General features: G+C 35.4%; 2 protein-coding genes across 2 annotated transcripts; both read left to right on the top strand.

Annotated features, from left to right (window-relative positions):
• The first annotated feature begins 6,168 nt into the window (after window positions 1–6,168).
• On the top strand, window positions 6,169–8,502 carry LOC115997279 (pentatricopeptide repeat-containing protein At5g08305-like). The gene has a single exon (XM_031236805.1). The coding sequence runs from the start codon at window positions 6,222–6,224 to the stop codon at window positions 7,821–7,823; it is 1,602 nt and encodes a 533-aa protein (XP_031092665.1). The 5' UTR covers window positions 6,169–6,221; the 3' UTR covers window positions 7,824–8,502.
• An 881-nt stretch (window positions 8,503–9,383) lies between these two features.
• On the top strand, window positions 9,384–10,297 carry LOC115997437. The gene has a single exon (XM_031236989.1). It carries the CDS (start codon window positions 9,474–9,476, stop codon window positions 10,158–10,160), a length of 687 nt encoding a protein of 228 aa, XP_031092849.1. The 5' UTR covers window positions 9,384–9,473; the 3' UTR covers window positions 10,161–10,297.
• Window positions 10,298–15,995: the final 5,698 nt, after the last annotated feature.

Raw genomic sequence — 15,995 nt, 5'->3', positions numbered from 1 at the left:
TGCATCAGTTAGTAATTTTCAAGCATTTACGCATATGATTTACCAAATAAGGATGCTATAGACGCGATAAAACACCCTAAAATGTACCTGAAATAAGGGTATCTCGGAGTCTTATCAAACATCCAATTGTTCAGAAACCTGTTGATCCTAGCCTCTTCATCCATCGTTATAATAGTGGTCAGGGATTGAGGGTCAAAATAATTCATCCTCTATTCGTTTAAGTCTGTCCCCTTTTTTCTCGTTTTTGATGTGTAAACTAAATTGCTAAGGATAATGATTAATTGTCTCTATGAATTGGTGCATCTCCATCCAAAATGCTTAGATAATTATCGAATGTGCTTTCTTCCAAATCGTTGTGGGCTGTAGGAATTGAAATGCATAATTTTGACTTCTCTTCCTCCATCAGTTTTAATGAAAGGTGACTACAAGAGTGGCGTATCAAAGAGAGTGTTGCAAGCATGAAACGAGATCGAATACAGGTTTTCTTTAAAAATAAATCTATAGTTGATAGATGAATGATTTTGTGATGTTTAATTGGTCTCTCTCATGAAAATTTTAAATTAATTACGAACTGGTAGAAAATCAGTGTGGTTTTTTGACGCAGTATTGTATATTTTTGCACTCTCTTATGGGTTCAGATATTCAAAATCTAATGTTGTAAGTATATATATTGCAAAAGTTGGTCGGTTAATTAAGTTCTATTGTTAGATATCTTTTCTACACCATTAACATGTAATATGCATTTTTATTATATAATAATTGACATTATATTTATTTTAAAANGGTTGGTTTGAGTGCAAGAGAGTAGTAAAGTAAAAGTGATTTTGGGAATATGTAAAAGGGGTAGGGATTGGATAGTGTTCATGAATATTGCATAGTGAGTGTCTACGGTCATGGATTAGGATTGCTAGGATATTGTCTATTCAAGAGTGTGTTGTCTTAGTCCTTTTCTACCTTGTGTACTAAGGCTTCTTTGACTTAGGAGTGCCTTCAAGCATCCAAAGTTCTAAGAGGAATTTTATCAAACACTTGAGCTACACACTATCCTATTATTCTTAAGAAGTCCATAGGAACTTTGATTGTGTAAAGCTTCAAATCCTAACTCTAATCAAAGACATGAAAGAGTCAAGAGCTCAATCTCTCATCTAGATTGGCCAAATCCAAACAAGATATCATCAAAACAACAATCAAAAGACAAGAATAGATAATCCATCAACACAAACTCATAGATCCAAGATATAGAAATAAGATCATCACAAAAGCAATATTCAATCACAGACTCCAAATCCCTAGACTAAATTAGCTACTCATGATATGAAATGCAAGCAAAAGCTAATTTAATCCAAGAACAAGATAGCTAAAATTATAGAAATGAAATAGAGATCACCTAGATAGAAGAAGATCTTCAATCCAAGCTTGTTGTCTTCTACAATGGAGATTGATCTTATCTAAAAACTAAGAAAAATGGAGAAAGTTCTCCAAAGGAAAAACTAAGAAAAGGGAAAACTAAAATTCTGGAATCCTCCTTTGGAAATTCATCAAAGGGGTTTAAATAGTCTCCGAAATGACAACCCTAGCTAAAATTCGCGCATCACGCCTCCACGCCTCTCACACGCGTGTGAGCGTGCGTGGGGAGCTTCTGGAAAGTTTCCACGCTTGCTCACACGCGTGTGGCCTCCCAGTTTGGTCCTCCGGGGCTCCGCTTTTGCCTGGTTTGCTCTTTAAGTTTATCTTTTGGTCCTATTTGCTCCCGGGGCTCCTGTTTTACTTCCTTTGAGCTATAAGTAGCTTCTGTGCATCAGTTAGTAATTTTCAAGCATTTACGCATATGATTTACCAAATAAGGATGCTATAGACGCGATAAAACACCCTAAAATGTACCTGAAATAAGGGTATCTCGGAGTCTTATCAAACATCCAATTGTTCAGAAACCTGTTGATCCTAGCCTCTTCATCCATCGTTATAATAGTGGTCAGGGATTGAGGGTCAAAATAATTCATCCTCTATTCGTTTAAGTCTGTCCCCTTTTTTCTCGTTTTTGATGTGTAAACTAAATTGCTAAGGATAATGATTAATTGTCTCTATGAATTGGTGCATCTCCATCCAAAATGCTTAGATAATTATCGAATGTGCTTTCTTCCAAATCGTTGTGGGCTGTAGGAATTGAAATGCATAATTTTGACTTCTCTTCCTCCATCAGTTTTAATGAAAGGTGACTACAAGAGTGGCGTATCAAAGAGAGTGTTGCAAGCATGAAACGAGATCGAATACAGGTTTTCTTTAAAAATAAATCTATAGTTGATAGATGAATGATTTTGTGATGTTTAATTGGTCTCTCTCATGAAAATTTTAAATTAATTACGAACTGGTAGAAAATCAGTGTGGTTTTTTGACGCAGTATTGTATATTTTTGCACTCTCTTATGGGTTCAGATATTCAAAATCTAATGTTGTAAGTATATATATTGCAAAAGTTGGTCGGTTAATTAAGTTCTATTGTTAGATATCTTTTCTACACCATTAACATGTAATATGCATTTTTATTATATAATAATTGACATTATATTTATTTTAAAATTATTTCTTCTTTAATTTTCTATATTTATTTTAATAATAATATAGTTATCTAATCATAATAATATACAAAATTGTCTAAGACTACGAATTGGATTCCAAAAACACATTTTCATGACATTGATATTGCCTAATATTCTTATTAATTATTTCCAACATAATTATTTCAATTCCTAGCCGAAGTTAATGTACCAAAATATTAATTATTTATTAACTTAATTTTCTAATAATATTCTTATTTTATATTTAAGGTATAATATTATTAGTACAAAAATAGATTATCACTCCCTTCTTTTGAGTAATTATTATGATATTTTTATGATTTTTTTTATACTTGCCATTATAAAGTATAATTGATTTTGTATTAATATTTTATTATGGTAATTCTCATCACCTACTCCCATGTGATTTTTATGATTATTTTATGATAATCTATATACATATTTTTATATTAAGGTAAATAATATTATTGGCACAAAATAAATTATAGTTATCTTTTTTTTAGGTGCAAATACTTAACTTAATAATTAAATGTTAATATAATTGCCTAATATTTATCTATTGTAATCATTATGGTAATTCACATTCCCTTCTTCCATGTAATTATTTAACTAATATATATAAAAGTATAATATTATTATAATTATAACTAAAGAATAATTGAATAATTTTTTCGGTATATATATATATATATTAAATTTTCCTAATATAATTTATATCTAATTGATTTTGAGACTAATATATAAATCATATTACATTTCAAGATTTTTTTTTACCTTACCATAATTCATCATTTTTCATTGTATCTCTTGCTTCTTTCAACCCCATAATTAAAACTCTACCCATAATGGTTCTTACTTTCATTTTACTCAATGAAATAAATGCCTAAAGTACTGCTTAGACAATTAGGGTACGATTGATTCGATTGTACGGGGTGTTAGGGTTAAAAAATTGAGATAATTTTTTGTTTTGTTTTTTTTTTTTTGTCGAAAACAATTTTAATGAGCTGCTGTAAATATATATGTATTTTTGGTTTATTTCATTGGACTTTCTATTTATTCATTTATTTATTGTATTTTATTTATTTATTTATTTACTTAGATGACTAAAATAATAGCAATGATTATATTTTACATCTATCTATATTATTAAATGACATGTATAGAATATATGTGGACTATGCATATTACTGACATATTTTATGTATGTGTAATTAATTTGCATAATTATGTTTATCTTCTAGGCACATTTGATTTATTTAAATTCAAATGTTTTAAAATCATGTGTTGTATCTAATAACATAATGTTTTATAATATGTTTTTTTGGTAAAATATTGTGACGATCAATATATACAAGCAATTCAATATTACAAGAGAACAAATATTATATTGAGTGATATTTTTACACTAATCACATAATAAAATAATTGTACACATTTAATATTAGAATTTTTTTTATTATTCTATCTTTAATTTTATTATCTAAATATATAATTTAAAATTTTTATCCGTGCATCGCACGGATAATTGAGCAATTATTTGCTTGAATTCAAGCAAGGATAACATTAGAAAACATAATCGATCCAACCATTTTCATCATTTGCACTATATAATATTGATGATATAATTTAGAGTCATTTCCATTTTTGGTCCTACTGTTATTGAAGCATTGCCAATTTTAGTCCACTTCATTAATTTTTGCCACATTATGACCAATCTTATTTAGTCCTTGCCACTTTTAGTCCACCGTTAAAATTTTCGTCAAATAACCGTCCAAAACAAGGGTATTTTGATCTTTTCATGCTTTGATCATCTTGTTTACCCTTTGTAGTGGGTTTCCTTACAGATTTCTATCCAATGAAGAGGTCCGGCGAAAGCCATGTGAGCCACACTACAAAGCCATGGCTTTCGCCGGACCTCTTCAATGGAGGAAAATGTGTAAGGAAAACCACTACAAAGGGTCAAGGAGATGACCAAAGCATGAAAAGACCAAAATACCCCTATTTTGGACGGCAATTTGACGAAAATTTTAACGGTGGACTAAAAGTGGCAAGGACTAAATAAGACTAGTCATAATGTGGCAAAAATTAATGAAGTGGACTAAAATTGGCAATGCTTCAATAACAGTAGGACCAAAAAAGAAAATGACTCATATAATTTATATAATTATATATCGATCTAAATATTCTTAAAACATTATAACAAAATTTATTCCGTGCAACGCACGGGCGAAAATACTAGTATTTATTAAAACCTGAATTTTTTTATTATCTAAAATCCCTAATATAAGAATGCGAAGTAAGTAGTACATGTTCTAGAATGCTTCAAAAGTGCGATGAATACTACGGTTGACTGTGCTTGAAAAAATGCCAGCGAACAATGCTGTGAAGGACTGCTAGAATGGACGATGAAGGTGCGATAACGGCGAAAATGGTGAAATCGTGGATGAAGAAGACAAATCGCAGATGAAATGGTGAAAGACGGTAGAGTGCACGAAAATATAACAATTTCATTTATATATTTTTCGAAAATTAAAAAAAAAATCTTATTGGCTAAGGAAAACGGTGCCACTAACGGCATCGTTATCCCCAGCTCGTGAAACGGCGTCATATTTGACCTAGGTCCACCTTGCAAGGTGGACCTGGGTCCACGGCATAACAATTGCTCTGATACTATTCCAAATGAATAATTATAGGATTGAATAGTGGTGGTAGGAGCATTGATTCTTTGAGTTTGACGAATGAATAATCAACTCATTTTACTATGGGTGTGCAAACTTCGGTAAATTTTCAGTTAACTGACCGAATTGACAAAGTTCAGTTAACCGTTTTTTAACCAAACTTTTTCGGTTCGGTTAATGGTTAAAGATTTTTTAAAATTTCAGTTAACGGATAATTCGGTTTGAAACTTCGATGAACCAAAATTTTAAATATACATATAAATAAATAAATATATATATAATCTAATATGTAAAATACCTATAAATTTGTAGTGTTATTATGATATTGTTTTTATATATTTTCTTATGGATTTATTATTATATTTATTATTTTAATTGAATTTATTATTATATGTATTATTTTTAGGATCTAATCAGATTAACCCAAAAGAACTTAAATTCAGTTAATTCGGTAACACAAATTTCAATTCAATTAATGATTAAAATTTTAAAAACTTCATGTAACAATTCGGTTAACCTATTGAACACCCTGCCTAACATTTTACAGAGGAAGTACTCCCTCCGTCCCATTTTACCTGTCTTACTTTCCTTTTTAGTTTGTTCCAAAATAGTGTCCTCTTTCTAAAATTGAACATAACTATCATTCTACATTTCCCAATTTACCCTTTTGACTTTTCAACTTTTTAGACCATTAATGAGACAATTACAATTATACTTTGTACAAATTATACTTATTTTTGAAGGGCAAAATTGAAAAATTAGTATCATTTGTTATGTTGTATTAAAAACCGTGCAAAAAGTAAATGAGACAAACAATTAGGGACGGAGGGAGTACTAATTTTCACTTTGCAAAAAAATTTTCAGTTAGTTATGCCAATTGCCAAGCAACCTATTGTCACTTCTGCTTGATCTCAAGCTCTCAGCGGCGTCAACACGAACCTCTAGCAGGTAGCTGTACTACATGTTGAATGCACCGCACACACCTGACAAATCCAGTCTCTCTAACCCAAGCATTTATCACCCTACTACAGAAATGCAAATCAATCTCAGACCTCAGGCAAATCCACGCAATGCTCACTGTGTTCGGCCTCTCCCAAGAAAGCCCATTCGCTTCAAGAATCCTCTCGCTAGCAGCAATGTCCGATCCTTCAATCGATTATGCCCATCGCTTATTCCTTCAACGCCCTAACCCAACTGTCAGGGACTACAATGCTCTCATTAGAGGCCATTCCCACAGCAAGAACCCAAACAAGTCTGTATTTTTATTTGTTGAAATGCTGCGGAACGGTGTCCTCCCCGACCACCTCACGTACCCTTTTCTTATCAAGGCTTTGGCCCAGCTTTCGAAGCCAAGAGTTGGCGGGAGTGTTCATGGGCGTGCGGTGAGAGATGGGTTTGTTGAGGATATGTTTGTTTTGAATTCTTTGATTCATTTGTATGGCTCTTGTGGTGATATTTTGTCTGCAAGGAAGGTGTTCGATGAAATTCCCCTGAAGAATTCGGTGTCGTGGAACTCGATGTTGGATGGGTATGCGAAATCTGGGGACGTTGTTTCGATGAGGGAGGTGTTTGAAAGGATGCCTGAGAGAGACGTGGTGTCATGGAGCTCACTGATTGATGGGTACGTCAAGGATGGGGAGTATGCGGAGGCTTTGGCTGTTTTTGAAAGAATGAAGCAAGTTGGGCCAAGGGCTAATGAGGTGACCATGGTGAGTGTTTTGTGTGCTTGTGCTCACTTGGGAGCTCTAGAGCAGGGGAGGATGATGCATAGTTACGTGGTTGAGAATAAGTTGCTCATGACTCTAGTTTTGAGGACATCAATCATAGACATGTATGCCAAGAGTGGTGCAATAGAGGATGCATTGTTGGTTTTTCGCAGCGCTTCAATGAGAAATACTGATGTGCTGATTTGGAATTCTATGATTGGAGGGCTAGCAGCCCATGGTCTTGTTTGGGAGTCATTGAAAATGTACAAGGAGATGCAGAGTTTAAAGATTCAACCAGATGAAATCACATACTTGTGCTTGTTGAGTGCTTGTGCACATGGAGGTTTAGTGAAGGAAGCTTGGTGTTTCTTCGATTCTTTGGGCAAAAATGGCACGAAACTGAAGAACGAACAGTATGCTTGCATGATTGATGTTTTAGCCCGCGCTGGTCAGTTAACGGAAGCTTACCAGTTAATGTCTAGAATGCCTATGGAACCATCTGCTTCCATGTTAGGTGCACTACTTAGTGGCTGTCTGAATCACAGAAAACTAGACCTTGCAGAAATAGTGGGAAAGAAGTTGATTGAATTGGACCCTTGTCACGATGGTCGTTATGTTGGCCTTTCAAATGTGTATGCACTAAAGAAATGCTGGTACGAAGCAAAAGCGGTGAGAGAAGCCATGGAAACAAGAGGGGTCAAGAAGTTTCCTGGTTTTAGTTTCGTGGAGACTCTTGGAGCCCTTCACAGATTCGTAGCTCATGACAAAACACACCCCAAGTCAGAAGAAATCTATATAATGTTACACCTAGTGTTGTGGAATATGAAGTCTGTTACTGATTTTGAAGTACAAGAATACGAGTAGTGATATGGATCACATGTAAGTGCTTATGGTGATTGGTTCATTCTATAAGAGATTTATAAATTGGGATACACATATCTCGAGTCATTGCAGAAATGTTAACTTGGAATCTGCAAATCTGAAATGGGAGAGCATTGTAAAATGTTGATGATCCATGAGTTGTGCTTGATTTTGTATTCTGGTACGAGAACAGTAACTTATGCAATTGTTGGCAGTGAGTGGAAGAAAATAAGAACTTAGGATTGAAGTTCTTGCTATTGGTAAATAGTTAATCCAAGTAGATGTTAAAGATTTGGTTTCGAGCGGTGCATTGGTCGGCGGTAGTAGCAAGTAGCAGTTGATGGCTATGAAATGGGGGAATGAATTTCTATTGAAAACAGCCAAACCTTTGGGTGGAACGAGCCATTCGCCTTTTAGATGGGGCTTGGTAGATAGGAAAGTTCTGCAAATTTAAAAGGTGGGAATATGGTGGCAAATTTTACTGTGAAATTGTAGCGTGTACCAGGAAGGAAAGCAGCGTCGAATTATTTTAAATACATTTCACGTTGATTTGACAATATACGTGATTGTATGAGGCTATGAGCTCTGTTTTGTAGTTTTATTTTCGACACACTAGTTTCATTATAATAACAGTAGAGTATCATTTTAATTACACATCAGGTTTATGTGACAATATAGTTTATTTTATGAGCTCTGCTTTTTTGTTTTATTTTCCATACACATTATTTTTACTATAGTAACACTAAAGTATAATTTTAATTACATTTTGAGTTCATTTAACAATATATGTTATTGTATGGATTATGTTTTTTAGTTTCATTTTCCACACACATTAGTTTAATTATAGTAACGCTGAATTGTCATTTTAATTACACTTTAGATTATCTGACAATATATGTTATTACACAAGTTATGTTTTTTAGTTTCATTTTTCATATATACCAATTTCATTATAGCTGGGAATATATACTCCGAGTATACGACTCTAAGTACTCTATACGTATGTTCGGTATATTGTACGGGGATGAGCCTATAAAGAGGCACTAACCCTTCAAGTGGGCATTTTCCCTTCTCTTTTTCTCTCTAGAAGCATTCTAGATCCCAAGTTCTCCCTTCTTTCTAAGTTATTACTCAAAGCACAATCAATAAAGAGATGAATTGAGGACTAATTTTCTTATCTACTTTATGCTTTACATATTTTCAATGTACTTCAATGCAAAGGGGAATCATTCCTTATCAGTTGTGTTTGGAAGCACGTGATAATGAATATTTAAATAACTGATAATGAACTTGTGATCTATAATAGTGCACTTAAATGTGTGTTATTAAGTAGATTTGCTTATTTGATACCATTTAAAGAAAGAGACTCGTGGAAAAGAAAATAATTTTTTTTAAAAAAATAAATAAACCAGCTTTCATTAACAAAGGTCCGAAGACAAAAAGGGAAAGAAAACTTCCGAAGATGATTTTTGGGTAAACATTTCGAAAGATAAAGATCTGAAAGATTATTTAAAAAAAATTCAAGTTATTTTTTGAGTTTCGAGGCTGACATAATTGGAAAAGCCGTTTGAATATTGGGTAAAAAGAAGTATGATTTGACTGGTAAAATTTGCCTGGGTACCGTTAGTAAATGAATGCATCAAACTATCAATTATGAAATATTATATGGAGTGGACCATCTGGATGGGTGTGGGTCTAACCAGTCAACAACAGTCTCGTCAAGCTCAAGAGAAACCCAATCCCTGTCTGTCCGTCACAGCTCCCAAACCCCTCCTTCCAATGGCGGACTACGAGGCACCCACCGGCGCCCTGATCCACCACGAGACCGCCCTGCAGGCCCTCAACACCATCATCCAGCTCCATTTCGAGAAGACCCTCGAGAAGAAACGCGCAGTTGACCTCCAGAAGAAGGAGCTATGGAAGATGTTCCAGCTCTTCTTCCTCTTCCTGTCCCTGGTTTTCCTGGGCCAAGCCCAGTCGCCCAGGCTGCAGTGCCGCCACTGCTGGGTCCCCATCGGCCTGCTCTCCATGGCCCACCTCATCTTCTACGTCTCCGTGGCCCAGACCCTCAGGTGCATCAATGGCTTCAAGTACCAGCGGCGCTGCCACAAGCTCACGCTGGGCCTCGCCACCGAGCGCCTGCGGCGGCTCAAGATGCGGATGAGCAGCGGCGGCGCCGGCGCCGAGGACGAGATCGCTGAGGAGTTTGAGATACATTACCAAGAACCGCCTGAGAGTTACTTTGGTAAGTTCAAGAGGAATTGGGCTTTGCATTTTGGATTCTTGATCTTCATCTATGTTTTCATGATCTCTTCCTCTGTTGTTCTCCTTTGCTTCTAGGGATTTCTCTTTCTCTCTCTCTCTTTTTTTTTTTTGGGTACAATTTGTTAATTTGTTATTAGGGGCTTAATCAATTTTGTTAATGTAGCAGAATAATCTGTATCCTTCTTATGATAATATCTACGGTTGAGATTTGTGATTGCCATGGTTTTAGTTTCTTAGCTTTTTTTCTTGGAAAAATTTCATAATAAAATTAGGAAAATTCTAAAGCAGTTAGTATTGGTATCGATTGAAAAGAGTAAATTTTTAGGGAAAATTGCACTTTTCATTCTCAAATTATAAGATAATTGTAGGACTATACATTCTTCTGGATCATGTTTGCCTTTTGTCCTTAATCTATAATTAACGTTGTAAATTACTTAATTCTCGTCCTTAATTTATAATTGGCATTGAAAATTTTGTCACTAATATTTTGTTAGAAAAAAAAATAAAAATTTACAACGCCAATTATAAGTTTATAACTTAAAAATGAAAAGCGAGTACAATTAACAAGTTGTGACCAATACTACAATTACTTTATAATTTAGACACGAATAGTGTAATTTTTTAATTTTTCTAAATTATAATCCCTAAAAAGGTAAAGTGTAACTTTTAGTTAACTTGTAACTTTACAAGGTGCATTTGACCCAAGCTATAACAGTCGTTGAATCCGGTGGACCACTTTCATCTCTATTTGAAAATTTTGCTATTGTTAACATTTTTAATGATAAAACATTGTAATTAAAAAGAATTGAATCGTTTTAATTTCATTACTATTGCTTTACATAGCGATTGGTTGGAAGGAGGGAATTAGTGAAGAAAAGAATTATAATTTGGTGGAAAAAAGAATAAAATAAAAATTTAAATTACATTATTTGATAGACATTAATATAATACTTGAGAATTAAAAGGGATGAAGCAAATAAAAATTAAAATGCCCTTGTATAAATATAACACATAGTATAATAAGAAGAAGGATAAAATAGTTATTCATTGTAAAATTACAATTATATTCTACCAAACACCCCTTTACTCTCACTGCTTCTCAAGATTCACTTTTAGAAGCTAAAAATTATTTTAAGTAGATAGAAGTAGTTGAAGGAAAGTAGAAACTAATGTAAAATATGTTACCTTTTTTATTTTTTTTATTTTTGCGAAATTCTCCAATAAAGTTGATCCATCTATACAGGTATTTAATTGAGCATGGCAAGTAATTAAAGCTTTTAAGCTTGTGCTTTGCTGGTAGATAGGGACAGCAGAATGAGCAGATTGAGACAATAGTTACTGTTAGACGACAACTGCTGCTCGCAACAATTAATAAAAGGAAAATTGAATTTTTAGACATACGATAATACAAATTTAGTCTCTGAATTATATGTGCTACTATTTTTAATTAATATTAAGTTATGCACGAAGTGATTATTTTAGTCTCTCAAAAGTTATTCCTACCACCAATTTATTACTTAATAAAGTGGTTGCTTTAGTCTTTCAATGACTAAAATCACCATTCCATGTATAGCCTATGGGTTAACGATAGTCACGCATATAATTCAAGAACTAAGTATATATTATGTGTGTAACTAGAGCATTAAAACTGCAAATTTTCAGGGCCGGCCTGGCCATGTTGGGACAGGGCGACTGCACAGGCCTCTAATTTTTGGAGGCCCAATTTTTTATTTTATTTTTTAAAAATATTTTATGTATAATTCAATATTTTTATACTTGATAAATATTTTTTTAGAATCTATATATTGGTCTTAATTGTAAGTGAAAATAAACTTTTAGAAGTAATTGACATCGAAATTTGAGTGGATAAATTTGTATTTAAATATGCATGAAAATATCACTAATTTTAAATTAAATTTTGAAATGTATTTTTTTCTTTGTTGAATTTTATGCATTATATTTAGACAAAAAAAATTTATTAGTTTTTCACTTTTGTCATAAAGTACAATAACTTGAAGTCTATATGGATTTGGACTCAATTACGTTATAGAGATTTTCTATATCTTCTAAACTTCTATCTTTATATTTCATAGGTTTTTTTTGGATCATATTTCTTACTTTTATAAATAGATATCTCTGTGAAATCTAAATGTTAAAAAAATCTCTCTTCCCCTATGTTTTGTTGGAAAATTGCACTAAAAATGGTATTTTAAGTGACCATTTTGTGGTATAAATATATGTGGGGTCCACTTCCGATTTGGGTCGGGTCAAAGTGGATTCGGGTTCTTCGTAGTTAGACGAAGAGATCGATATATTATACGCTCAAAATGAATAATGGGTGAATGAGAAATTGATTCTCAAAGTAGATCCATTTGAGATGAAATTTGAAGTGAGGAAAAACTTATGTAGCTTTGTCTCACATTGGTTGGGAATGAACATTTGCCCCACTATATATACAAGGGTATTTTTATGACTAAGTAACTTGTATAGCATAGATGTTCTCTCTCGCGTGCAGGGGAGGTGCAAATCAAATCCCAAACTGAGCCTGAAAAAGCTTGACTCGTGTACGCGGGCATGAATGTTGTCTGCAAAATTAAGTTATTCCACATTTTCAAACGAGTTTGAGTTTTCCATCTCAGAACCACATGAGATTAGAGATTGTTCGAGACATCAAACGAACTGACCTCTAGAGAGGTAGTACGATGTCTCGCGGACCTGTGCGACGTCTCGCGACCGATACGATGTCTTGCACCATGCACTGCCTGATCTCTCGAAGGTAATCAGACTGGAACGCTATCTCGCACCGCGACTCTAGTGACCTCTCGATAGCGACCATTCACCTCCTGTGTTAGTTCATAGGAATGACTCTTGGTATTACGGAATTAATATGATTAATTCCAATCATTATTTTTTAGAGTTATTTCAATTGTAGTGGACTAGTAGTGGGTGTAAACGGGATGCTAGTGGAGGGAGGTTACACACGGGAATTAAATGCCAGATTTAATGCAATGATCCCATCCTCCACTATATAATTCGTTGGTGAGCAGCAGATTTGAAATAGTTTCACAGAACACACCTACGAAACACTTTTCTCTCCTCAAAACTCTGCTCATATATTCCTTCAAGCCATTTGCGTTTCATCCCACGTTTTAATTCGCCGGGCTCCAAGTTTATACATATATTATAGCTATAAGAATTTGTGTATTTGATATTAGTATTAAGTATGTATATTAAATTTTTATTATATATTTATTTATAGATATATATACATACTTGTGAGTATCAAATGTACAGAAATGTGATCATATGTGAGCATGAAATTATTTGGTTAAGAATTGTAATCTTTATGAAATTTTCACAAGGGAAAAATTGGTATGATATTGATTTAAAATCCTTTTTGTGAAATTGGTAGAAATTAATCCATTATGAAATTATTGGTTTGATAAAAGTTAATGAAAAATGTAAAAGTGTGACTTTGAGCTATTGAATTCTTTTGCTATTATTTTTGGAGCCTAAGGGACTATATTATATGTTATTATATTATAATTCTTAAAACTTATGGGAGATGTTGGTTTTATCTACCACGGAATGGTCGAATGGCAGGCCAGCACCATTGAAAAACCGACTAGACTACAACGGAAAATTAGAGTAACTTTTCAGCCCTCTTTACATTACGAATTGCCTTTGAATACAATAAATTGCTTATGAGTGTGAAAAATTGCTTGTCCTCTTTTCCGAGACCTAGAACCCCTATTTATATAAGTTAGGAGGGATTTCTCCCTTAGGAAACTACTAAACTACTTTAGGAACTCTTTCCTTAACACATTTTAGGAACTTTCCTAATCTATCTCGGCCTTTCTTCCATATTTCTTGCCTTCCGCCGCCGAACTCTTTTAGGAAACTTTCATGACCGCCTATCCTGCACTGCCCTTCATGCACTGCCTTTCCTGCCTCAGCCCCTCCTAAGTCGGTCTGGTTTGACCTATCATCTTCTTACCCTTTTGGCCCGACCTTTCATCCATGGTAATTAATTGTTTAAATAGCTATGTCCAATCATTCTCAATCTAAGATCTTCAACTGCCTTGTCACCTTCTCAACGATCCTTCAACTGACCGACTGATCATCGACCGATCTCCGCCTTGTCATCACAGCTCCCTTCGAGCCTTTTCTCCCTCCGTATTGGTCATCCCTTCTTCCTACTCCGAGCTCCTAGTACCGAGCCTTAGCATATCCCTCATCATCTAGTCCCTCATTTTCCTGATCTACACAAAGCACGGCTCAGGGAAATGCATTGCTTCTCTATGTCTAGGAAAGTTTTTACTCCCTAGTCCCTTACTTTCCCGAGTTACACGAAGTACGACTCGGAAAAGTACTGCTAGCTCATCCTCCGCCGTCAACCCATCTCCTATACGCGTTCATCGTCCCAAGCTCGCTTTTACATAGGGAAAGTTTTTTACTCCCTCCCCCCTAGTCCCTCACTTTCCTGAGTTACGCGAAGCACGAATCGAAAAAGTAGTTGTGACTGGGTCTCTCGTGCAATGGTCGTCGCTCGTACCTGCCCGAGCTTAAGCTTTTAACTCTATCTTCTTACGATCCCATCGGTTAAATCCATCACATTTAATGCCTTTTTATCTTTATCTTTTGTCGATCAGTGAGCCTCTGACACTGTCACATTGCTTTAACTCCCTTCACTCGTGTGCAACTGCCATTTATCTTTTCCGAGGTAAGCCTTCTCCTATAAATAGCGCTTTTTTTTTTCCCCATTTTTGCTCATCTGACTACATTCAAAAGCTTACCTTCCAAGGCCATGGGACCCAAGTGTCGAGTTTTCGCTACGGCCCCCTGTCATTCTCCCCCCGGCCCCCCGGCTGGCTAAGCGCATAGCCAGAGCTCGAATGTCTGCTTGGAAAGAGCATTTGAGGTCCGGTGACCTTCTGCCCGGCAATGACCCTTCACTGCCCATCGACATTTCACCTGAGCCTGAAGAAGGCGATTGGGTCGTTGTACCTCTTGAGCCGCCGTCCGTCAAGATGGAACTACTATTTCACAGCCCTTTCTCCTCGGAGGAGCTGATTCCGAACCCTAACTACGTAGAGTTCCTTGACGAGATCGATGTCATGCTGGACCGTAGTACCCCTGATGGTGCTCCACCAAGCATCGCTGCCTTTTGGGAGGAATTCTATGACTATGCTTCTGCCCTTGCTCCGGCGACTCCGACTGTCTCTTCTGAGGTCGTTCCTCCGACCAAGTAGGTTTGGGGCTTAACCTAAAATAGCCCCACCTTTTGTTGTCTTTTGTTGAAGGGGTGCACCATTTGGCCCCTTTATTTTGTTTTGAATGTAACTATCCAGCCCTTGGGATTTCGATGAATGAAACATTGTCATCTTTTTGCTTGTGCTTGGCTTTTCCTTTTTTCTACATGCGCTTATTGAACAGGTTTCTCGGAATCATTCTTCCGACCCTTAAGAGTCTTTTGGGAACCTTTATCAGTTTCAAACTCCAAGGTAGGTCGGCCCCTAAGACCCTAGCTCGAGGGAGTCAGGTTCGACCTTTCCTAGGACTCCTTCGCGACCTTCCAGCCTCGCCTTTTGATTCGTTCTCTCAATCATGCTTCCAGTCCCTCAGTCTCTTAGTCTGATGGCTCGGCCATGTTTAAATTAGCACAACCCGCACTACTAATTGCATTAGGTCCGACTTATCGCTTGAAATTCTCTTCAGTGTCTCAGAGCTTTAGTCTGAGGACTAGGCCAGGTTTCGCTCAATCTTCCCTTTTTCAAGGGATTTACTTGGTTCGACCTTTGAGGTCCGACCTACCACCTCGATAAAGCTTGCCTCCGTAGGTCGACCCATGCCCACCTATCCTAACTGCGCAAAATCCTCCATTTTCCGCCTTCTTCGATCTTTAATCTT

This window comes from Ipomoea triloba, chromosome 11 (assembly GCF_003576645.1).
Source record: "Ipomoea triloba cultivar NCNSP0323 chromosome 11, ASM357664v1".
Lineage (NCBI taxonomy): Eukaryota > Viridiplantae > Streptophyta > Magnoliopsida > Solanales > Convolvulaceae > Ipomoea > Ipomoea triloba.
This window is presented reverse-complemented; position numbering and strand designations above follow the sequence as displayed.

Coding starts and splice junctions, on each gene's coding strand:
- LOC115997279 (XM_031236805.1), top strand. CDS start 6,222: ATGCACCGCACACACCTGACAAATCCAGTCTCTCTAACCCAAGCATTT.
- LOC115997437 (XM_031236989.1), top strand. CDS start 9,474: ATGAAATATTATATGGAGTGGACCATCTGGATGGGTGTGGGTCTAACC.